Source organism: Buteo buteo, chromosome 7, assembly GCF_964188355.1.
Source record: "Buteo buteo chromosome 7, bButBut1.hap1.1, whole genome shotgun sequence".
NCBI classification, from domain to species: Eukaryota; Metazoa; Chordata; class Aves; order Accipitriformes; family Accipitridae; genus Buteo; species Buteo buteo.
The window spans coordinates 17,614,097-17,638,024 of record NC_134177.1 but is presented as its reverse complement, the minus strand read 5'-3'; the positions used below and the strand labels follow the sequence as shown (position 1 = coordinate 17,638,024).

At 36.5% G+C, this 23,928-nt stretch overlaps 1 protein-coding gene across 1 annotated transcript in view; it reads right to left on the bottom strand.

Annotated features, from left to right (window-relative positions):
- Positions 1–23,928, bottom strand: part of SLC9A9 (solute carrier family 9 member A9) — a 224,283-nt gene that overhangs the window by 97,219 nt on the left and 103,136 nt on the right. Inside the window, exons 10-11 of the mRNA XM_075031727.1 lie at positions 6,890–7,003; positions 4,920–5,031 (exon numbers count right to left, since the gene is read on the bottom strand). Of these exons, the coding sequence (XP_074887828.1) occupies positions 4,920–5,031; positions 6,890–7,003 (226 nt within the window). The remainder of the gene's footprint in view (positions 1–4,919; positions 5,032–6,889; positions 7,004–23,928) is intronic.

Sequence of the window (23,928 nt, the reverse complement as noted above, 5' to 3'; positions counted from 1 at the left end):
CTGAATAAACAAAAACTTACAAACGTGGAGAAAACAGCTAACAGTGAGTTTAAAAAAAGCTCCATAGGTAGTAATAAGCTAACTAAATAGGTCCTTACAGAGTGACACATTTAAAAAAAGAGGGGGGAAAAAAAGCCCACTAATGCCTCCAGCCCTCAGGTTGCATAATACGAATAATAATCTATATTTTCCAATGCTTTTTATTTATCTGTTTAAATTTACTTTCTTGTTTTCAGAAAAAAAAATCCAGAAAATTAGTGTAGAGAGCAAGGCTATTACATGTACACAGTACACACTGAATCCAAAAAGTACTTTGCAAGTATTGAGATTAAACCTAATAATCAAACCTCTTGTAAGGCATTGATGGTATAGGCAGAATCATTTAATCAACTGCTAAATGCAGCTATTTTTGTAATAGAACTCTAAAGTTCTTTAAGATTACATAGCTAGAATGTGAATTATTTGGTATAGAAGGTGGACAGTTTATCCAGAGAACAACACAAAGCCATTTCTGCAAGGAAGTACCAGACCGTAGTTACGCTAGCTGAAAATGGTCAGTGGCAGCAGGTTTAAAATCTCTGCTTTTATGAAAATAACACTGCAGTCAACAAGTGGGCTTGTCCTTGATTTTGCTTTTATATAAAAGACATCTCTAAGGATGCACATGCTTTACTATTTTCTTATGGGAAAAAAAATATTAGCTCATGTTAAACGTGTATTCGAGGAGGGAATGAACCACTATTGAAATGGTCTTTTTCCAGTTGTTATAGTGGTGATCTAGATGACTAGCCGAGATTAAATGCTTAAATTATTGGTGGCTACATTCTGGTGGAAAACAATGATGCTTTCCGCAACTGCATCACAATGGTATGTGCAATATTAAATCTAGAACATCTCTTTTGGTAAGAGGGAATATTAAAAAGAATTTGTTAATTAATATGTCATTAAGACTCTCTACTTCTTGAGCGCTGGCCTGGATATTTCATCAGTTTAGAGAAATAGTGAGTGCCTTCACTGCATTTTTCATTTATAAAAAGGCTCAACATGGTCTATAAGAGCTAATTAATTTTCAATTAAAAACATGTCTAAAGTAAAATAAATAATCAAACAAAGCATTTGCTTCCAACTTAAAGCAGTGGGAAGCAGAAGGATATAACCTAAAAGGTAAAGACTCAGTGAAAAGCAAGGAACACTATATATATCAAAATACATTCCAGGTAACAACACAAATGAAGGAACGGAATTTTAACAACCTCAGAAGATGGTAGGATACTGAAATAGACTGAAGATAAAGAAGGATAGGTTTTCTCTAACACCTCAGGGAAAAGTACTAACAAAGCACAATGGAATGATTGGCTCCAATGGACATTGGTACCTCAGCTACACCTGGAGAGAGTGGCACAGTAGAAAGAAAATGCTCTGATGAACCACTGGCAGAGATTCTCTTCCCTCAGCTTTCAGAGATGCCGCACTGCCAGCAGCTCCACAATCTGTGCTGTGATCCATTGATCCTCTGAGCTCTATCACAGATTTCCTACTAGATTTTTCTGCTAGCAATGCTAGCCATTAGGGATTCATCTTTATGAGATATTCTTTAATGTGTCAGGGCCTCCAAAGAAAACCACCTCCAGGGTTAAGCTTCAGAGTCCCACAGGATAGGAAAGGTGTGTCCTATTGGGCTGTTATCCATCCTTTGCTCACACTCCACAAACACACACACTCTCTGAAGAGCCTTTGAGGGCAGTAGTGTTTGTGAGTAGTGTAGAGAGAATCTGCTAGGAAAGGAGACTTTCTGTATGTAGATCTGGTGTTTTGGTTTCAACTGTAGTTCTCTGCTCTTTTCTTCCTTGCTTTCTTTTCTCTTTAGCTGATTTCTTTTCATATCTATCTTCTTGGAGAAATTCACTTTGACACTTCCCACCACCATGTATATATAAGTGTGCAGATGTAAATGCCTGCACAGCAGCTACCTGTACACAGGCATTCTTTTTCATTTTTCTTCTGCATTTGTGTTCCACCCTTTCAGACTTCACTGCTGCTGTAATGTCTTATATTAACAGCAACCGCCCCTGTAGCACTGTGTCCCACAAGCCTCTCTCTTGCTGATTTATATGCTGTAGAGAAGAGGAAAGCACAGTAAAAAGTAAATAAAGATATTGGAAAAAGAGTGGAAGGTGCAGTACTGTACCTGTGAAATAGTCCCCTCGTGGTCATGTGGCAGCAATGCCCAAATATCGAATGTTATTCCCATTAATAAGTCCATCTGGATCCATTTAGTTTCCTTCTCTTTTAATTTTATTACCAATTAAAGGCATCACAGCAGGGTATGAACTGAAATGAGGCATTTTTCATGCAGCATAGACCACTAGTGTATAGTAATACCTCCCTTACAATTTAAGACTTCAAAACATTTCTTTTTCACGTGAGCAGAGGCTGCGGGCCTGCTCATTTAACTGATGTTGAACTTAATTTGAGAAGCTCAGGCTTAATTATACAAGGACTAATCTAGTTTTGTTTTACAATGGAATATTATCAGGAGTCATGATTAAACATAGTTGTAAAAGTGAATCCACCCTCCATAATGTAGTGTTAGAGGCAGAAGCAGATGAAGAATGTAATAAATCAAAATGCTACATAATCCACTTCCAAGCCTAACTCTTCCACCTTTTCTCAAATGTATTAATACTCACCAAAAAGTAGAACTTAATGACCTCAGTAGAATTCTTTGCAGAGTAAGGTATACTCAAATGCTAATCAACAATGTACTTGCCTGACCTTAATTGCTTTTTTCAGACTTTGATATTCATGGTGATTATGGCAGTAAAACTCAGTAAAGAAAGCAGTAAATGTTTGGTGCATTTGGTAATGATAAGATGGAAAACAAAACTTGCCCCAAATTCATTGTTTTCTACATCTGAGTGTGTGATGCTGTGGTGAGTGAAGCCCAGTTTTCCCCATGTTTGACTAGGACCTGATGCTATACCAGAATATTGCTGCTGATCTTGTGTAGGCAATAAGCATCTTCCTCCAAACTCAATTTCAATGCCCTGTTTACTCATATCAGAAATGTCTCTCTCTTCTGGCAGTCATTGTCTTCTCTGTTTATCACTATATACAGTATGATCAGTTTATAGTAAATGAGAATGTTATTGGTAACTAAGCATAAATCTTAGTGCATATTAAAAAGTACAATTACGCAGAAAAGCCACATATTGTAAGTGTTCTGTGAAGTGTGAAGCTGCTGGCAGTGTGAGAGGCAGTCAGTCCTTATTGCTCTACTTGCAGATGATGCCATTTACTTTTCTATAATGTTGTGAAGACATTTTTCTCTACAAAATACAGTGTTTCTTTGAAAACAGTTAAAAATTACTTTTCTGAGTATTTTAACATTTACATTTTAGAAGTTTTCAATACTACTATTTTCAGTTCTCAGCTGCCAGATTGTACTGGAAAGCTAATGTGTGAGTTCTCACGTTCACTTGTTGGCTGCAGGCTACTTTCTGCTCCTAGTTCTGTGGAGAATGAAATTTGACTAGAGAAAATGGGGACAGAAAAGTTGGAGAATAAGATCTATTTTAGAAGATTTTTAATTCTGTACTTTATCCGATGGAAAAATAAAAGCAAAAATGGAGCCTGGAAACTAGATAACTAATGATACGAAGCTATTTTTCATGCTGTTGTCTAGTTGGCCACCTGCTAGCTTTACTAGTGTGATCTGCATATACATCTTACATGGCTAACAACTGTAGGTGAGCAGGCAGTCTGAAAGCCAGTTCCTAATGGATGTACGTCATCATCTCTTACTACAATCTAGCTGGTATTAGCTGACATTTTCAGTGGCAGCTTTTAGCAGAAGGATTGAATGGATATAGAAATGAACTACTGTGTTGCTCTCTAGAGACATGGAATCATATAGGCATAAATGAGGCACCCTGATGTGAAGTACTCCTGATGAGGAAGCTTGAAATGTGGTGCATTGTAGTTTACTTGTTATTTGGCTAAATAGATCAGTGTACATTAAGGCTGTTAATCAAGAACTTTGATCCATTAAAATTTGGAATAGTTTTTTTGTACAAAAAGCAGGAAAATGAAGAAAAAAAAAGTGCTGACTTTCCAATTTTAGAAAATCATTTCATAAATGGCATCGGGGGACCTGTATTTCTGTCTTTTACTGAACAAATATTCTTAGCTTATAAGCGAGTTTTTCCTAACTAGTATCAGAAAGTCAAGTGGAGGTATTTCTAGCTTGTGCAAGTCCAAAAATAGAGAATCCAGCTGAGATTTTAACAGTCTAGGGGATGATGCACAAATCAGAGTAGAACATGGCTCCCTCTTCTGGAATTTTTTTTTTTTTTTTTTTAATTCTACAATGTTAAACAGAGTTTAAAAACAACAAAATCTGAATTTGGAAAATAAAGTACTCAAATATCAGCCTGGAATACATATGAAAAGGTCTGTAGAATTAAAGTCTCCTAATCTCAACTGGTAAAACTGTTCCTGAAGTTCAAGGAATTGCCAAAGACTGTGTCTGATTTGAGTATCAGTACTAACACCTGCAAAGTTGGACATTTATTTGCCAGTATATAAGCATACTGTCAGGTATACTACAGGTGCCTTTAAAACAACACAACATAAACCCATGGTATTGCCAAATTGTCATGGAAGTGTAGACAGATGAGGGACAATGGGTTGAAAGACCAGCTTCCTGGGTGGTAGATTTCCAAAAAGTTAATTTAAATAGGTCCAGAGCACAGTGAAGCTGAAGAGAATACATCCATTTGCTTCAGTAGCTTTGAAGGGACTATCTTGAGTTTTAAGATAATGACTTCCGTGTGATAGATGTGGCTTTTTCTAGTGATAGTTGGCTGTCTTTGTCAGTTGTTAAGTGTGGACAGGAAAAATACCAAAATAGCACTTACCTGAAAACATCATCATGTGCTGAAAGTTCCTGGGAATCTTTTGTTTTCGACCCAAATTCAAAAGGAAAGAAAGTGGGTATATGTTGCAAGCTCTTGCTACAAAAACTGCCACCTAAAATGTAAGATGTTGAGGAAAACAGTGGAGGAACTACTGACGAAACTAGAGTTAACTTAAACCCAGTGTTTCTCCAAAGTTATTTTAAAAGTGTAATTAAAATGAATATGAGATTATCTTCCTTCATATTTTACATGTCAGATCCTTCTGGTTCCAATTTCATTATAAAACTATGCAATGGCAGAGATTGTCTTCCCCAGACATCCTGGTTTTATATTCATCATTATATATCCCACTACAGTTACACTGCTTTTACTCATCACATTTGTATCACATGCGACTTCATCTTCAGTCCTTCAGTAAAATGCCTGTCATCAATTGCAGAGATGGCATTATCTCCTTGAGAAGCAATTTGCAAAGAATAAATGTGCTTTTGGACACGATTACTTTCTTATTTCCTGACAATTCATATTGTCTATATCCAGCACACTTTGCTTTTTTTATTTTTCCTGTTTCTTTGGAGATTTTTCAAAAGGAATTCTTTATTACTCCTCTGTGGAACAATCACAAAAGTTGCCTTAATTAGAAACATGAGGCTATTTCAGATTTAAAACAAAGACCATCAGAGCTCCTTATACGTGCTTTTAGCACGATCCATCCTCCCGTCTTGTGACTTTTAGGGCTCAATTACGGCACTCTTAGCCTGAAACATACTGTGGACTGTAGAATAGATGAAGTACGTGAGTGGCAAGGTGTGTACGTATCTCATCTGCTGGGCCAAGAGCTGCTTAAACCTCCTATGGACTTGGGAGAACGTGCATTAGCCGGTGTTGCTGCACATGCCCTGTCCTCAGCTGTCCAGTGCAACCCTGTTGCAGTCAGTTGGCTGTTAGTGAGAGGAAATGAAAGAGCCAGGTCCCTACAGTGCTCTGCCGCACAGTCCCCATCTGGGGTGCTGAGTGCTGCTCTCGTGTTCAATTGGCTTCCCATGCTAGGAGTGCAGGACACAGTATTGCACTTGGCTTGTGGCGGTGGTGGGGTGCAATAGGCTCTGGGGGTCCTCTCTGCCATTTAACCCAACCTGTTGCCAAGGGAGCTGTGATGCAGTTCTTATTCATTTGGAAATTACATATAAAAATTACTGCAAGTAAACAGTATGATCCCAACTTTCAAAGCTGTTACAGTTCATCAAAAAGTTATAAGCAAAGGGCTGCTGCTCTGAGCCAAAAAAATAATTCTGTAAATCGTCAGTGTGAAAAGAATCAATACCGCTGTACAAGTAAGCAACAGATTTGTTGAGAAACCGTGGCCGAATTAAAGACACAGTCTCTTAGGCACGTGATGGTGTAAATAAATCCATGTACACTAGGGATATCAAATACAAAGAAGGAAAGATTTGAGCAATGCAAAACTGTTTTCTTTTTAAGGACTTAATATAATTTCAGTAGCTTTGGGGAAGTTCTGCTTATGGCACATATCTGTCTGGAGGCAGCTCTACAGTTTGTGGATCTGCACTGGTTCTGGACAGGCAAAAAGATTTTGTGTGCCTGCACCTGTCCCCACAGATATGTCCCAATGCACATCCCAATTTCCCACCCCACTTGTAAACCAGTGGCAAAAGTTCCCCAGCTGGTTTAAAGCTATCTGCCTTGCAGCAGATCTGCAAAACAGTGACTGTCTACAGACCATGTGCTTACATGCGTTGAGCCATTAAGATATATGTAATACATATATTAAGATATATGTAATAAATATGATTGACTCTGGACTTGACAAAAAATTGATTTTTAGTATTTAAGGAACTGATTGGTTTGCTTGTTGACTTTTTTTTCCCACATGGAGCACAAATTCTTTATATATATATATATATATTTACATACGTGTACTTAGATATATACTTTAAAGCAAAGGATACAAATGCACCAAATATAAAAAGAGGATTGAAGAGATGATTTTGAAATGTGAATAGTGCGAGTCCCATGTAACAGAAGATGACGTTCTCAGCCAAAAAATTCATGAACTCGAACAACTTAAGAGAGAAAGAACATAATTATGACTCATGTCTGTAACTACTGTTTATCACCAGGTTCCCTTGGAATACAGAACTATTTAGATGAAAGGAACAGAAATTGCACCTATTTCAAGGGTGGATTTTAAAACCATCTAATTTGCTATACAGTACATGTGGTGTCTTTTAGCTTTAAAAATCATAGTTGCTTGCATGTTTTTCTCTGATTTGCGTATGAAAGCTTGACATAGACAACTGATAAAATACATAAACAGCAAGTAAGTTATACAAGCTTCAATGCAAACTGCAAGGAAGCTGGGGGAATTTAACTTCACTCATGTTTACACAGGTGAGCCTGGGAAATGGCTCCTGGTTACACAAGTGGCTATGCATAGTGCAGTACTGGGTATGGGTACACTACTGCCAAGAGAGAAAAAAAAAGTCCCTAAATGGACTTTTAAGAACCTGTGCCTTTACAATACAACACAATCTTTTTTATTACCATGAATATTATCCTGCAGATGAAAACTTATATTGCACTGTATGGACATCAATATCAGTTACTCATTTCAAACCAAACTACTTAAGATAACATTTTAAAGTATTATAAAATAAGCCTAAAATACATGATTATGGTAGGATTTCTTCTGTGAAAAAACAAGCAAAGCCAAAATTCATTTGCCTTGAGGGGATGTTCTTGATTGTATTTGCAGCTGATTATATAAAAACTAATAAAATAATTTTTCATATTTATCCATATCTGGAAAAAAATCAATGATTGCTGCCAAATAACTACAGAGGAGAGCAAAAGAGGTCTTTTCACTTCTGAAGTCACTTTTGGGCTCAGGAGACTATGCTAACAAATCCTGATGCAGAATTAGGGCCAAAGTTTGTCAGTCTGTCTACAACCAGACATACATCACTATCCTGAATGTTACTATGGAGGTATTTTATTCATCCTCAATGGGCTTATGTATTTTTTGTAACATGGTTGTGCTTTTAAAAATAAATATCCAATAACAGTCACTAATATCTAACAAAGGAAAAATGAGAGCTGTCAGAATCATTATTTAAAACAAATTTCAGAAGCAAAATGGCATAAAACCCAGTAGTATATGGCAAGATACTTCAGACCCCAGGGCAGCACCATCAATTATCCCAAGCACACATTCCATAGCCCCCATTTTGTGATGCATTGCTGAACAGCATGAAAACAAACACAAGAAATATTTGCAAGTTATGAGGCTTAAATTACTTCAATTAAATTTAAATGAGAAAAACCAGTTGTCAAAAAACCTGAAATATGGGATCTTGTGACCCGTTGAAATTATTATGATAAATTTTTGCATTTCCATTTTGGGAGCAAAGATGATCCCACTTCTTTTTGGGAATGTCATCCAACACATTTTTCTAATGCTTTAAACAATGTATCACGAGTGTCATGACAGGTTCTACATATATATATAAAATATATATTTGTGTATATATAAAAATCTTTTGAGGGAAGGGTACTGCTATGAGGAGCCACAACTTCATACTTTAGTTGTTTGGATGAGATAAAGGTGGTCCAGAGGTTTTAAAGCTGAATGATTATTTCACTCTCCATTTACAAAATCTCATTCAAGACTTAAAGAAATGTAAAGCTACTATTGATACATTTTAGAAACATAGTTTCTGAAACTAAAGTTTCTTTCTTGTATTTTCCAAACTTTTTGTTGACCTACATTTTTGGAAAGAAAACAGATTTTGCTATATTGTTGCTTTTGCTATATATTCTTTGTCAATAATCTTTAACAGTAAATAAAAAAAAAATTTAAAAATATCAACTTCAGAACTAATTATCGTCATAAAAGAAGTAATATCTGAATGCCTTTGCCTGGAACATGACACTTGTAGATATAACATGAAACTTATTCACCCTCCTCCAGACTTCATTTTTATTCCTCTATTCAGCATAGTGTTTTATTCAATGTTTATTCAGCTTCTGTGTTTTGTTCAACAGTAATACAGAGCCCATGGAGATACTCTATTAAGGACTTAACTGTCAGCACTGTGCAGCATAAATCCCATCAGAACAAAAAAATTTATTCTGAAGAGATCTTCTGGAAACCGTGTTACGAAACAGCTTCCATAGAAGCATTTTCCCAAATTGTCATGCCTTTCACTCAAATGTTTCTGTCACCATTTTATAGATGAGACATCAAGACCTTTTGATGAGAAGCAGAAGAATAGGAGGTTTTAATCTGCAATTTATAATTTCCTGGGACACCCAAGCAGTTCCAAGAGGAGTTGCACCATACACATTAGCCTCTGAAAAACATCCTTCTTTGAGTGGCCATAAGCCAGGTCCATGCTATGGTCCACAGTCTGCTTAAATGCCACTCAAAAATATCCCTTATTTTGAATATATGTACTTGCAATTAGGATTACTTGGGGGGGGGGGGGAAGTTAGGATTAGAATCCTACATACTGAGTCCTTGAAAGTGTTTTGTCTATAACCATAAATTCCATTCCCTTGCCTCCCACACAGATAACTGACCTCTTTCTACTCTAAATGAAATTGGCATTAAATTGCTCATATGCTGCCATTAGTTCCCCGAAGGCTACCAGAAAATTATACTAGAAACCATTTTAATATACACATAGTAATAAGAGATTTTTTTCTGTATAAAACTAAAAACCCTCATTGTGCCATTTCTACCTCTCCACAAAGTCTATAAATCTGCTTATAGCTTTAGAGTAAGAGTTGTAATAAATCACCAGTGTCAACACATTGCAGAGTAGAGTATTAATTACAAAAACACTGGTTCAGAACCAATCTGGGCACTTGGTTTAGGTGTTTAGCTCAGTGAGTTACTGAAACTGGTATTTGCTTTGCTTTGGTTATTTTCTCTGTAAAAAGTGGATATTACAAAAGTTTTATATTAAAAAGTTTGTTAAAGTTGACATAATACTTAGGTATTTAAAAACACATCATTCACCAAATATGCTTGGTGGTTCTATTGCTTTCAGCCATTGTAAGTGCTAAGAGGGCTGTGCAAAAAATCAGTTTTAAGCTAGGACATTCTTCTGGAAAGTACCACTTCCAGTTCAGCTCTCACTGGCAGAAGAAGGAATCAATCCAGGTTATCTACACCTTAAGCCTTGCTGTAACCACTAAGTTTATCTTTTACCGATGTTTTATTTTAACCCAAGTGAAAAATTTTATATGATATAAAAACTGTATTAGTTTTATCTTTTAAGCAAGATAATGAAAGCGCTTTCTTTTTTCTTCTCCTTCCTTCCCTCCACCTTCACAGTTAAGTTCAAGCCAATTAGAGAAACAAGCTATACCAAAATGGGTTTTGCAACTTGATCCCTTTTACAGAACTACTTAAATTTTCACTGAGTGTTAGAGAGATTATCTAGGTAAGTAATTAGTGCACCTGGAAGATGGAACACACTAAGTTCCAATCTCAGCTGCAATAAAAATAGAATTCTTTAAAGAAGCATCAAAAGGAGAAAATGAACATATTCTTTGCACAGTTCCCTTCGGTTGGGGAGATGGAAAATGTAAGATTTCTCAAATCTTAATATTTTAAACAGCATTTTTGATCTCAAGGGAATAAAGTTAGTATGAGAGTACTGGGTAAGAGCAGAATTACAAACAGCATTCTTTCATCTCAAGGGAATAACATTAGTATGGAGGTATTGGGTAAAAGCTGAATTACATCCACAACTTATTTCCACCAAAACTCAGTGAATTTTACTCACTGATGGCAATATTACAATCTTTCACTTAATACCTGCTGAAGGAATGTCATCCACCTCTTGCAGGTACCTGCTAGCCTTCTCCAGTTGTATTGATTTCGCTAGCAACGTGGAGGAATGCTGTCTATCTAGGCGTTACATCTTACAGAGATATATTCTTGCATGATATCAAAATAGGGGGAGTTTCAATAGTCCAACAGCAGCTAGGAAACTAGGATGTAAAACTGATTTTACTTTTTAAGAGAGATTTGAAGGTGACAGAGAGCTATTAAAATCCCAAGCAGTCAATGTTAAATGATGGTTATAAAATTTGTTATATTTGAATAATGCTATCTAATTGGAATACAGCTATCAAAAATGTTCCATGAAGTCAAGGATATTGATAAATCAATAGTTGATGAAAATTGCTTTTCCCTAACTATTTTGAATTAAAAAGTCAGAATTCAGACTACCATAATTTTTCTGAGATTGTAGAAGCTTTTATTATAGCCTAATTACTTTATTTAATCTTTCTCTTTTGATTAGAGGTTTCAAAATCAGAAAAAGGAGGTTTGAATTTGAACCTCTTGCCTGAAATCCTTTATACTGTTATAATGAATCTTCACAGCATAGCGATATAATGCTCATTTCTAGAATAACATGTGTAGATGAAAGAATCAGCAAAAGTAACTCAAATTCATGATGGAATATAAACTTGTTTATGGCACTAATTTTGATCTCCAAGCATATTTGACTGTAAACTTACAAACACACCAGCAGAGAGAGAGAGATTCTTACAAGACCTTTTATGTCCTGGGGCAAAATTCTGGCCTTTTTTATCAGTAGGCTTTGCTACTGAATTCAATGAATTTCACCCCAACAGATTTATGGAAGGCAAACAATAACTTTCTATTTCCCTATAGAGCTGGGAGGTTTAAAAGATTCATAAGGCCTGAGGAAGAACTGGGAAAGTAAAAGGAAAAAGAAATAAGGAAAACAGCAGCACCAATGGAGAGGAAAGGCCAGCAATATTTTGCATTTATACAGTATGGATTATTATTTCTGGCATAATCTACACACCACCACCACCAAAGTTCAGCTTTGGGAGAAGCTGGATAAACTACTGGCACAGAATACACTTCTGACTAGGAAGAGTAAAGAAAAAATGTTGGTCCCATCACCAAGGCAAATCCTTTCTATTATTAAAAATGCCATACGTCTTGAATGGCTTTGCTGGACAAAAGAACTTTAAACCAAAAATGTTGAAAATTAGGCAGCTAATTAAAACTTTTTTTTGTTCTAAACTACTTGGAGCAATGAAAATCAGAGGGAGAATGACTTAAAAAGTAAAACAGTCAGAAATTCTAAAAAATTTTGACCTCAGGTGTGAATGGAAGCTTAGTTTGGTTCGTATTAACAGTGAATCTATCAATGTCATTGATTACAGGATTCAAATTAATCCTTAGAAAGAACTTTGTTATTCGATTTTATCAATTAAATGACAATTAATTGACTCTCTTTGAAATCTAAGACTCAATATACTGATTTCTTAAATGTGTAAGGCATGGAGAGCAGTAGAAACTTGTGGTAGTATAGCCGGATTCAGAGCCTCATGAGAATTTATATGTTGCCTTCAACAGATTTTGGATCTAGCTGTAGAAAAATTAATTATTCTACCATTAGTCTTGCCAAGTTGCCTACAAAAGGGGGTTCCTGCAAACTTTGTTGTTGGGTTTTTGTTTTTTTTTCTTTTTTCAAACGTGGATCAGTTTGTAAGAGAGGAAACCTTTTTAGATCACTATCTCCTTTCGCTGCAGCACAACCAACTTCTGCTATTACACATCAGGCATTAAGTTGTACCTAAAAATAACCCAAGAATCACACCTTAATGGCAGGTATCACCAAAACAGAGAGGACGATGCTGTTGTTCCTACAGCTTGTCATCTAAGCTATTATTTGGTTCACAAACTAGAAACAACCGTTTTCAAAGTGCTTATTTATCTTAAATTCCTGAACTGAGATGTTGCAGGCACAAAGGAAGGAGGAATCATCAGTGTTCTGTTGTATCAAGATAATGTGCTCAGGGATTACTGCAGTTAAAACTCTTTACGTTTACTTTAGCAGTAGTGTATTATTTTGTATTAAGGAAGGATTCTGTTCAAGATGGGGCATAACAGAACACAGCTGGAAAATTGTTTGAAAGGATGTAAGGAACTTTTGACTGGCCAGCAATTAATGGTGTTTAGGGATGAATTTGGAAATTTTGGGGAACATTAATGGCTGTTCCATTTGCTGATAGAGGGATGGTAATGGAGAATGAAGAGGTTATGAACAGCCTGTGCTGTCTAGGATTAAGTCAGTATTCTTATAAGGCTGGAATCAGAGAATAAACTATGTGCAGAAGAAGACGACTAAAAAACCTGAAAAATAATAATAACATCAATAAAACTGAAGTCTAAGTTTGTAACCTATTCTGAACAACTTGAAAGAGACTTCCTTGGAAGGTATCTTTCTGGGGCAGTAAATTGCCAGTCAGGTGGAAGCAGGGACATTATGCACTGACAGTTAAGAGCTATATGGGACAATGGTTAAAAAAATAAGTAAAAGAAAGAAACAATTTGTGGCTTTGCCAAAGCCAATTTCAGCTAACAAAGGAACTTAGGTGCTTTAAAATATGAATGTTCTCCTTCCAGTCAAAGAAAAATAGTAATGTTATCAATGTAATTTGCTAGTCTTTAAAACTGCAATGAACTAATACATCTTTTGTGTTTCTGCATTTATGTTAGAGGAACTGCTGCTGATTTTTCAAAAGTAAAACACAAAATCAATCTCATCTTCCTCTTTTCACCGCTCTCAAGTGGTTTTTTTTCTGTGACTTGTCATCACAGTCCTAACTTCAAGTGATCAATTTCTAAGGAGGACAAAGGCAATTTATTCTGTTTCAATTTGCTGAGAGGAAATATTCTCAAATATTAATTCTTGAAGTGAGTTCATAAAAACAATTTCCTTCCTTGCCAGGTTTTGGGTATTGGAAACAAATTCAGTTAGACTTTGACATATTAGGAACTGGTAACCAATATGAGGGCCTTTCACCTATCAGGAAAAAAAAAAAAAAGGATTCTTATGAAGTCTGTGGTGTCTTTTCTTCATGCTTTCCAGCAAGAATCAAGACTGCAAAAAATTATCTGATGCTTATGAATATAAGACTTCCATTTCACTGCAAATCCAACATACTACAAGACAAATGCTTGCTCTCTTTGCACCTGTTCTATAGAAATTATGTTGCAGCTTCTATTTACCCATATGGATGCTTCCCTTTACAGTCTGTAAAACTACTTCTGTGGAAAAATGCTGTAGAACTGTAAATCAGGAAAGACTCTATTTTACCTTAATCCAGAAAACAGTAGCAGGATTTGCATGTGTTTTTCTGATGACATGCTTGTTTGTTTTTATTCAGTGCCTAATCTAAGATAAAAGAGTGTTTACTACATAACCTTCTGTGCCACAGTTATTTGTTCAGGGTTTTCCCCATATATACTGTTTTGTTATAAGTCTGTTTATAGAGGCTGGAGGGGAATGGACACAAAACCTTAACTCTTTCTAAGGGAGAGCATCCTCTCTCTGAGAACTGTTCTTGTTCTAAGTGGTGTTGAATAGCATGAGATCATGATGACATTAAGCTCCATTTATTATTCTTAAAGACCTGTTGCTGATGAGACAACTTCTAACTACATTACCTTGGCAGAATGCTACCCTATAGTTATATTTGGCAGTATTATTTGCAATTACTCTGCAGATTCTAGTACCAGTTTTTGAAGCAGGATACTGGATTAGTAGGTCCACTGATCTGCTGTTATGTTTAGGGTGGGAATCTGGGGAATTCTTCCGTTTTATTTCTACAATCATCTTTAAACAGCTTCCCTGCCTCTTGATGTAGACTACTCTTCAAGAATTGATGATTCATTTGGACAAAAAGATCGAGAAATGTGAATAGCAACTATGTTTTTGTGTGTCGCATTTTTTTCTTAAGTATTACAGTACATGACTTTTCTCATCTAACAGTCCTCTACAGTTAAAGATATAATCTCTAGTGCAGACTGTATGGAGATGAGATAAATAAGACATAGAATGTGAGGGGGATTTGCCTGAACATTAAGTGGGAAAGGTCCAGTTTCTTAAATACAGCAAATGTCAGATACTTGCTGGTGGCATACTTTTTGAAAACAGTACAAAGGACCATCTTGTGGATAAAGCACAAGAAAGCTGTCATCAAATACAAGTTAGCTTTGAAGTGGCTGCAACCTTGGTACTTCCACTGTGAGTAAATAATTGCCTGTGGTGAAGGGCTACCTAACACCCTGCACTTGTATCTGTGAAATACATCCAAAAATTGCAGATAAAGGATAATTGGAGAAAATGAACTTAGAGGAAATTATCAGTGCTGTTTATATGTGCCTTTTATATAGCACAGAGTGTATGTGTGCACATATATCTATGTGTCTGCATACACTAATAACACCTGCAAAGGCCAATGGAGATGAATATGTAGTATTAAGTACAAACAGAGCAAAGATTAATATGTCAAAACTACAAAAGCTACAGCAGTTGGATGTTGTTAGGGTGCAAAGATTGAAAAGTGAAATCTCACCCTCAAAGTAAGTGTACACAAACCTGAAGTGAGCCCATGGCTATTTGAATTTAAATGATAGTTTCATAATTGATTTCAATGGGGCAGGTTTGCATCTGGCTATAATGTGAGTTTGGTCGAAACCAATAGAATAGAAGCTGTTGGAGAAAGTATTGTAAAGATTTCCAGTGTTTTCAGGTCTACTAAATTGGTAGTGGTCTCTTTGGTGATGTTTTACTAATCCCACAACTGATATCAGTTGGGGGGCGGGGAAAAAAAAAAAGAGATGCACGGTAAAACAAGCAGAAATTAAAAATCCTGAACTAAGATACACCTTCAACTGTACTTAAATCTGAGAGTTCAGGACGCTTTTTATTTTACATAAAATTAAGTATTTGTAGTGAAAAGATACAACTAGTCTTTCTTTAATGTACCTTAAAAATAACTTCTGATAAGAATCTGTAGGAAAGCAGAAGGTGGGTGGACTAAGGAAGTATCATCTGGCACCCCATAGAGAGAGATGTTTTTTCAAGTAAAGTATTAGTCACTACATGACTGTGTGCTTCTGAGGATGCTGAATGCCTGTTTGGAACTCTCAAACACTGGGAACTCTTCTCAAGTTCACTGGAGGCAAAGGGTGGTCAACATCCCCCTAAATTAGTGTGGCTGAAGCAGAATTGAAAGTCAGAAGTTTGAAACAGATGCTCAAACTTGCATGCTATTTTCATTATTTTAGGTGAATGAAAGTAGATAGATACCAAAACACGTGGAAAGACAGGGTGCTTATTTGAATCATAGTCATGATTTAGATTTGAAAGATTTTGACAAAGGGCTTTTTAGGCCTTAATTATTTCCACAGACAGCACCATGAGAGAGAGATGGCTATAGTCAGCTGTTTAGTATTTCTTGCACTGTGCTACCATTTTGTACAAATGTCTTTTTTGAAAGTAGAAAATCCATTAATCATGTAATGGAAACACAGCTGTGCAGTCACTAAAAAGATGGGATGCTGGCAAGTGCTTTAGACTATTATAGTGCCTTATTTATATGTATTTACTTTGTTCTTGCAGCTTATTGTGCGAGAATTTTAGTTTTAGCTCCATACTTCTAAAAAGTTTTGACCAAGGCTTTTGTGCAGTCTTTTAGCTGATCTGGAATTTTGCAGATTATATCCCTAGAAAGAGAACTGCAAGGGATCAGCAGTCATGCAAGAATCATATAAGTTAAAAAGGAGGGATATATAAAACATATTTCAGATTGCAAGAATGGATCTTTGTCAATAGCAGTTTGGTAATGTCAGATATCACACAGCAGCTCAGATTCCTTATGGCCTCCCGTTGCCCCAAGGTTCCCTGGGCAGGGTAAAAGCATTGCCATTTGCAGGGGAAGCAGAGGCCTCAAAACATCAGTAAATCTGCTAGCTCCCAAACCACACAGACTGCTTTGTGACAAAATGCTTGATGCTCTATAAAGATCACAATTTAACCTATCTAACCATGCAAGAAATAGCTAGATTTCTTCACCAAACACAATGTGTCCTCATAGTAAGAACAATAATGAACACATTGACACATAGGCAAGTGTAAGACAACACAGGGTTATAACAAAGGAACCTCTTAACAATACCTTCAACATCAAAAGCTATGTAAACCTATGTGCTTAAAAATTTTACTGCATTCCAATTTAGCAGTATAATGTACTATGCATAGAAATACAAAACAGATGATGTTTTCCAGAGCTTCATTCTATAATTGGAGAATTTATTAATAAATCCTGTACTAAAATCACCTAAGACAATAATGTGAATTGTCAGTGTTTCAGACAAAGAAAAAGTTAGATAAAATTATTACGCTTAGGACATAAGTATGTTCTAAGAAAGAATCTGAGTGTTTTTACTTATCACTATATTTGGAACCTCTCCATTTATAGTATAAGCCAAATCTCATTAAAGTCAAGGGGCTTTGGTTCATGATATGAAACTCTATTAAATTAGATTACCTGTATGAAAAATGAAGAAAGGCTTAAATGAAGAATCCTACTTTTATTTTTTATCTCTGTCACAAATTCTTAGATGAGAGAGTTGTGACTGACTAGAGGTTTAAGGGAATGTTGTAATTGTCAGCTTTTACAAAATGTGAAGTTGAATAAGATATAAACTAAAGGTAATCATATATACTCTAAGTATGTGATGTTAAACTGTACTCTGCTGTTTCAGCACTACATATTGGTGATGCAAGAATATGTTCATAGCCCAGGATTAGATTGATTTTAGTTTCCTTTTTATCCCTATGCATTCCACAGTTGCAATGATGAAAAAGGTGGCAATGATTAGGAGAGCACTTGATCTGACAGCCTACATACTTAGATGGAATTCTCTTCCTAAAACTAGATGTGCTTTACAGAGGTGGGGTACAAGGCTGGATATTTGCATGGATGTAGACTTAAAAACTAGGGATAAGTGTTAGTTACCCACAATAAGCAGAAACGATTCAGAGGTCACTCGTCAAACCTCTTGTGAGAAGACTGGGAGAGACACTATAACATGATCTGCATAGTTATATAAAACAGCTTTTTGATTCTGCAGTAGCTTACATAGCCCCATACAGTTTGACTCCACTGTACAGATGAAGACATACGAGAGTCTCATTTGTGATTCAGGGCACCTTTCAAAGAAACTACAGCATGTGTCTTAGTTTGGAATTTCATTACATATTTCTCCATATGTCAATGAGATTTTGGCCTATAGGTTTTAATTTCAATTGGTATATGTTAGCTGACTGCTGGCATCTGCTACTCTGCTGTAAAGAGTAAACTATAACCTTAACAATCAAAGAACTTTATTAATATTTAAAGAAAATTTTAATGTTTAAACAGATTGTAAAAACTTTAGTGAAGCATTTGGAAACTAGTTTGCATGTGGCATTATGCTCCTTAGCCTACCAGCATCAAAAATGACAGCATTTTTCAACAAGATGAGCTTCTCTGTAGAAATACTGCTTTCACTACCGTTCCAGGTTTCTTCAGGGTATGAATTATATTTAAGCATGTGTATTTTCCAGTTCCTGTGCTTAAGCAAAATGAAGGAAAGTTGTTTTCCTTTGTTTTTTAACAGAAGTTCTCCTTTGCATAGGTCCAAACTACTATTTTTATTCATAGGGGGTGCATGTGTAAGATACTAGAATATGGTATTCCTTACAAAATGCTGATGACAAAGGGACACATGCTTGATGAGAACTAACAAGGCCAGAGTAAATCTGCACATTCTCAGTTAAGGAATCACTGAAGCAGGTATGCAAAAAGAGAGGAAAAATGGAGATTAAAGAATGGAGTATATAACTGAATATTCTAACATGATTTCTGTATGTGTACACCCAATATTTTCTGTATTATAGATATGATAGCAGCTAATTTATGATACAAATCATAAATTATGCAGCTAATTACTGATATACCATAGTTCTAAAGTCTACTGTTATCAGTTTACTTGTAGCAATGTTTCCTAGCTGTTTACAATCCATCATGTAGCTCACAGCTAAAAGAGAAGAAACAATTACAGCATTTCCACATAAATTTAAGGGGAGCCACACGTAAAGGGACTGCAGATTAACATTCTTGTAGTGTGGCTAAGTGATCAGGAACATCAGTCAGATAATGAGGGATTTTGTTAAGAAATTCAGTTTGAAAGACATGGTAGCATAATTCCTTTTGCAGAAATCAAGATTTTCTTGTGTTGTTATGATTCTTCTTGTTAAACCCATAGAGTAAGCAGCTTTAGCTTTCTTTATAGCATTATACTATTCTACAGGGTTCCATAAGATCTTATGGTACATCTGGTCAAACAATGCATCTGGCATGTTTCCAATCTTCAGCTTTTTCTGCTAAACACAGAAAATAGCTGTGTAGAGAACTGGAATTCGTTGTACACTTCCTGTCAATTGCAATCCGTTTTAAAGGTAATAATTATTACAAGCACTATGTATGTGGTACGTATTCAATTAGAGATAAGAAGGCAATTTATAAACGAGGGCAGCCTGTTTGTAACAGACCCAGTGGCTCTGTAGAGATGCATGGAGTTAGCACGCTATGATGGTCCAGCTCAGGAATACATGGCTTGGCCATCATGCCTGTGATGCAGCTAGAGCTCAGGAGGCAGAACTGGCAGTTATGAGGGAAAGCACAGGACAAGCATGAGGGGTTGCATCTCTTCAGGGTACTTAGGCTAGAGCTGTAATGATAGCTAATATCTGGAGACACATGAGCTTTTGGACTTTTAGAAGGGTCTAAGACTGTGACTTCTGTTGTTTTCAATATAAGTTAGGTGTCTCAAAGTTAGCTTAAATTTTGACTTACGATTTCAGGTATCTATTCCTAAAAGCCTTATGCTAAATGCAGCATAAGCCATTCTTCTTTTTTTAACTTGTGCTTATAACCTTTTTATGTCTGTATCATTTTCTTCTCTCAGAAAGTAAAAGAACAGGGACATTTCTATGTCCTCCCTGATCATTTTGAACAGCTACCAAATGAAGGTTTTGCTATAGGCCTTGTCTCTCTCAAAAAAACCCCAACAAACCCAAACAAAAACCAAACCTGGGTGAAATACAAAAAAACATGAGCAAGTTTTTTCCAATGTAGCTAACTTTCAGACTGTTTAAGCAAAACTGTCTAAAACAAGGACAAAAGTACACTAATACTATTCCAATACAAATAAATCTTCCCAAATGCTATGTTTTCTTATTCTTGTTATCAGAAATAGCTGCTTCTTCAGACTTTTCTACTGACCACTGTAATTTGGTCACTTGGACTCTTTCCTGAGCAGCACTGCCTGAAGCCCCAGTATTATTGCTTTTGAGTCTGAACTTGCAGGAGTTCAAGGAAGTTGGAAATTAGGGTTTTTTGGTTCAGCTGCAGAAAGGGAGCCATGAGACAGAAGGAGACAGTGCCAATCAGAGCTAACTTTTATACTCAGTCTCCACTTAAATGGAGGAAAATACTTCATGCATGCAACCTGTTTAATGCTAACTAGGAATTTGGACTTTATTGGATCCTTCAGGCAAGGACCTGCTGTACACTTTTTGAAGAATGCCAGACCTGAGTGCCATGTATTGGTTAAAAAGAATTTCCAGTTTATCCTCGGACAGAGCATTAGCCATCAAATACATTATCTTATATCAGACAGCCAATGGTGCTATATACCTCAGAAGATAATGAAAAAACATTCTAGTATGAAATTTTCCTGCAGGCACTGTGATTGTAGTGTGCTGGAAGAACAGATTCCTCCCGCACAGCAGATATGCAAAGACTGATTAGAATCTGGTACTGGTGGTAATCTTGTTGGAAAGATAACTGCCTTTTCTCTCAGTCTTTCTCTCTGCCAGTCATTTATGTGGAAACATCTGACCTCTTGCAGTGCCTTAAAGGTAATTTTTTCCTAAGTTGAGGTCCTGAACAAATGACAACAACAGCTGCCAATTAGGCTGCTCATTTAAAAAGGATGAGTTACCTTTTGTGGTGGTTGCCGCTTTGCTAATTGTCGAGGATATTTTGCTGTAAGTAGGGTTTTCCTCAGTCTAGAAATACTCTCCAATTTTTTGAAAGTCAAGAGACTGAATTGTAAGAGCCATTATATCCTGACATTTGTGTGGCCTTTTCTTCCTAAAAGTGTAAACTAATTATCTATAAACAATCTAATGTCTGATAACAGAAAATAGTAGGCCAGAGATAAATTTAATATAGGCTGTGTGCTTTAGAAGTAAGTACAGCTCTAATTGTTCGGTCTCTTAAACACTCATACAAATAGAAGAACCAAAGCCACAGGGCGCACGCACGTCCTGTGTGACTGTGGAGGCTTTAAGATAAGGGCACTAAACCCATTTCATTTTGTGCTGTTGCTCCCTATGATTTTAGAGGGCTGCTTCTCCCAAATACAATATGGGTCCTAGGTATCTGGAGTGGGACCCCTCGCAAACAGCAGATTGACGCAGTTTTGGCAGTAGTAGTACATAGCCATCTCTACTCAGCCACTCCCCTTCTCTCACAGAAAGATAAAAACAGTATCTGCAGTTCCCGGCATGTGCTTTTAACAACAAACTCAGGAGAAATCATTCTGCTACTGAAGCAGAATTTGCAGTGTGTTATTTTCTTACAAAAAGATAGCTGATGGCAGAATCCTATAAGGTAGTCATTGTATCACGTACCTAGAGAAAGGAGATTTGTTGCTTCAATTCTGAGTGTAGGTCTCCTTGTAACTTATTCATGAGATGTTTAGGCCAGCAGAAAAGCAGCAGAATGACTAGATCACAGCGATGGTGCTTCATTGGGGTATAGTGAGATAAAAACTGACTTCAACCACCTCTTTGCCTTTAGTCCTGCAATGCTCTTTCTACTAAACATTGTCTGATGCTGTTCAGGAACAACTCCTTTGATTCACTGATTATCCCCCCCCCCCCCCCCCCCCCGCTTTCAGTAGATTTGGACATCTCCATTGCCATACTTTTTAAGTTATAGTCTCCTGTTCCTATTTGCTTCAGAAGTGAGTTTATAATTATGGATGGAACAGCATCAAGTATAAAGTCCATACTGAGGTTATTTGATGACATATCAGGGTCAAGAGACTATAATGATTTGATTTACAGTTTTTAAGGAATTAAATAAATGTTTCATGACTGTTTTGTCAGCCTGTTTCAATTAATATGATTAATTAGCATTAAATTAATATGCTTATAAACACGACCCTTTTACACCAAACTGTCTTTGGAATACAGCTCCATTTATGATCCAGCAATCAGCTGATTGATTCCTAGCCTGTTTCTTTGTTGGAAAATGTATAGCTATATCATAAATGAGCTAAGAACGTTTTGAAAACTTAATGTATTTTCAAGGGATTTCCAGGAAATATTAGCTGCTCCTCTGCAAAATGATGACTTTTAATAATCAGAGATAATCATGTCTGCTTTACAGTGTGGAGATTAATATTTGAAGCAATCACTACTATGTCCATCAGTGAGCAAAGACCAGTCTGAACTTTCAGTCCTTCAGTGTAAGTTAATTAGCTCAAGTAGTCCTAGTAAGACTACATGCTTTGGTAAAGTTACTCAGAAGTTATGCAGTACTGAGTTCTCTTGTTTTACCTTCACCCTCTCCTCAAGCTAATGTAAAACCTTGGACGCAAAGGGCCACTGAAATCTTAATGCCGCATCTTGTGCATACTGCATGCCCAGTGCAGCTGAACAATCAGGCCAGAAGCTTTTGTCTATAAGGCCGGTATTCCCTAATGGGTTTGTTATTGGGATCAGCAAAAAACTGAGTAACTGTTTAACTAGTAAAGTGGTTAGAAAGGCTATTACACCTCATTTGAGAAAGCAACCTTTACAAGCTCATTAGACACAACTATTTCAGAGATGACTGTGTAAACAAGGGTCAGACAGGTGGAATGGAGACAGGCAGGGCAGTGTGTGGCATATCCCCCTGCTGGACGTGCTTTCCTGTGCGTTCTAGTAATTCCCTGGCTCTACTTCCCTAGGAGATGCGTTTCAGAATTCCCCTTCCAGAATTTATAACTTGCTGGCAGTATTTTGTCTGAAAGCAGAATTCTCCATACCCTTGCACACTTAACCAAAGAGAGGTATTGTCCTGTTCCCTGGTTTCTTTGTTGTGGCTTTCCCTGGAGTTAAAGGAACATAACCAGAAAATGATAGAACTCATAAGTATGATGGATAACATTTACAGCCGTTAGAAAAAGTGAGAAGCCTCTTTTAACACTCCACCACTAGGAAACTGTGCTGGTCTTAGCTTGGCATTTGAGTGACACTGATAGAGGGCAGAGAGAAAAAAATAGCAATGAATGTTTTCTCTTCCTACAGAAAACACAGTATTGTCCATGCATCCCTTTCTAGACCTGACCTGTAGGGATTTACAGTCTGCCTACTTTGAACAAACCAGTAATTTCTATTTATCTAGCAACACACTGCCCAGCCACTGACTTACTGGCAACTGTTGTTTGCCTGCAGCATAAAGTGAAGTTTTACTGGCAGCAGTAAATAATTCTAGAGAAAGCTGCACAGAATCAAAAAGCTTTTGATCAGGTCCTAGCAGTTTCGTCTTCCCCTTCGCTAAAGATATATTGGATAAATTAACCTTTAAATGTACGAAACTCAGGAGCACTCTGTTTGACCTAACCTTGTTGCCAGATATGGCAGTGTCAATTTTAATGTTAAAATCACTATCACCATAGTCAGGTCAATGATGATGACTTAAAAATACTGCTATAAAACATCATTCATGTTAAAAAAAAACAATAAAACCACACAGAGAGAATGTTTATAAATGCTTAGTGAGAACTGCAATAATTGGATTGAATGAAACCTCTCTAAAGCCTGCATTTTCACTAAATCTTTGTTATCTTACTTTTCTTATGACAGCGTTAAAATAATCTGTTGTTTGTGACAAGATTCGTGTTACTTTATACTTTCAGATTCTGTAAGTTTCAGATGTTTGAAATCTAATATTTTTCTTTCATGGAATGTTAAACAGCAATTGACTGAATAATAAAGGATACATGAAGACTAATAATTACATGGCATCTTTTAACAGG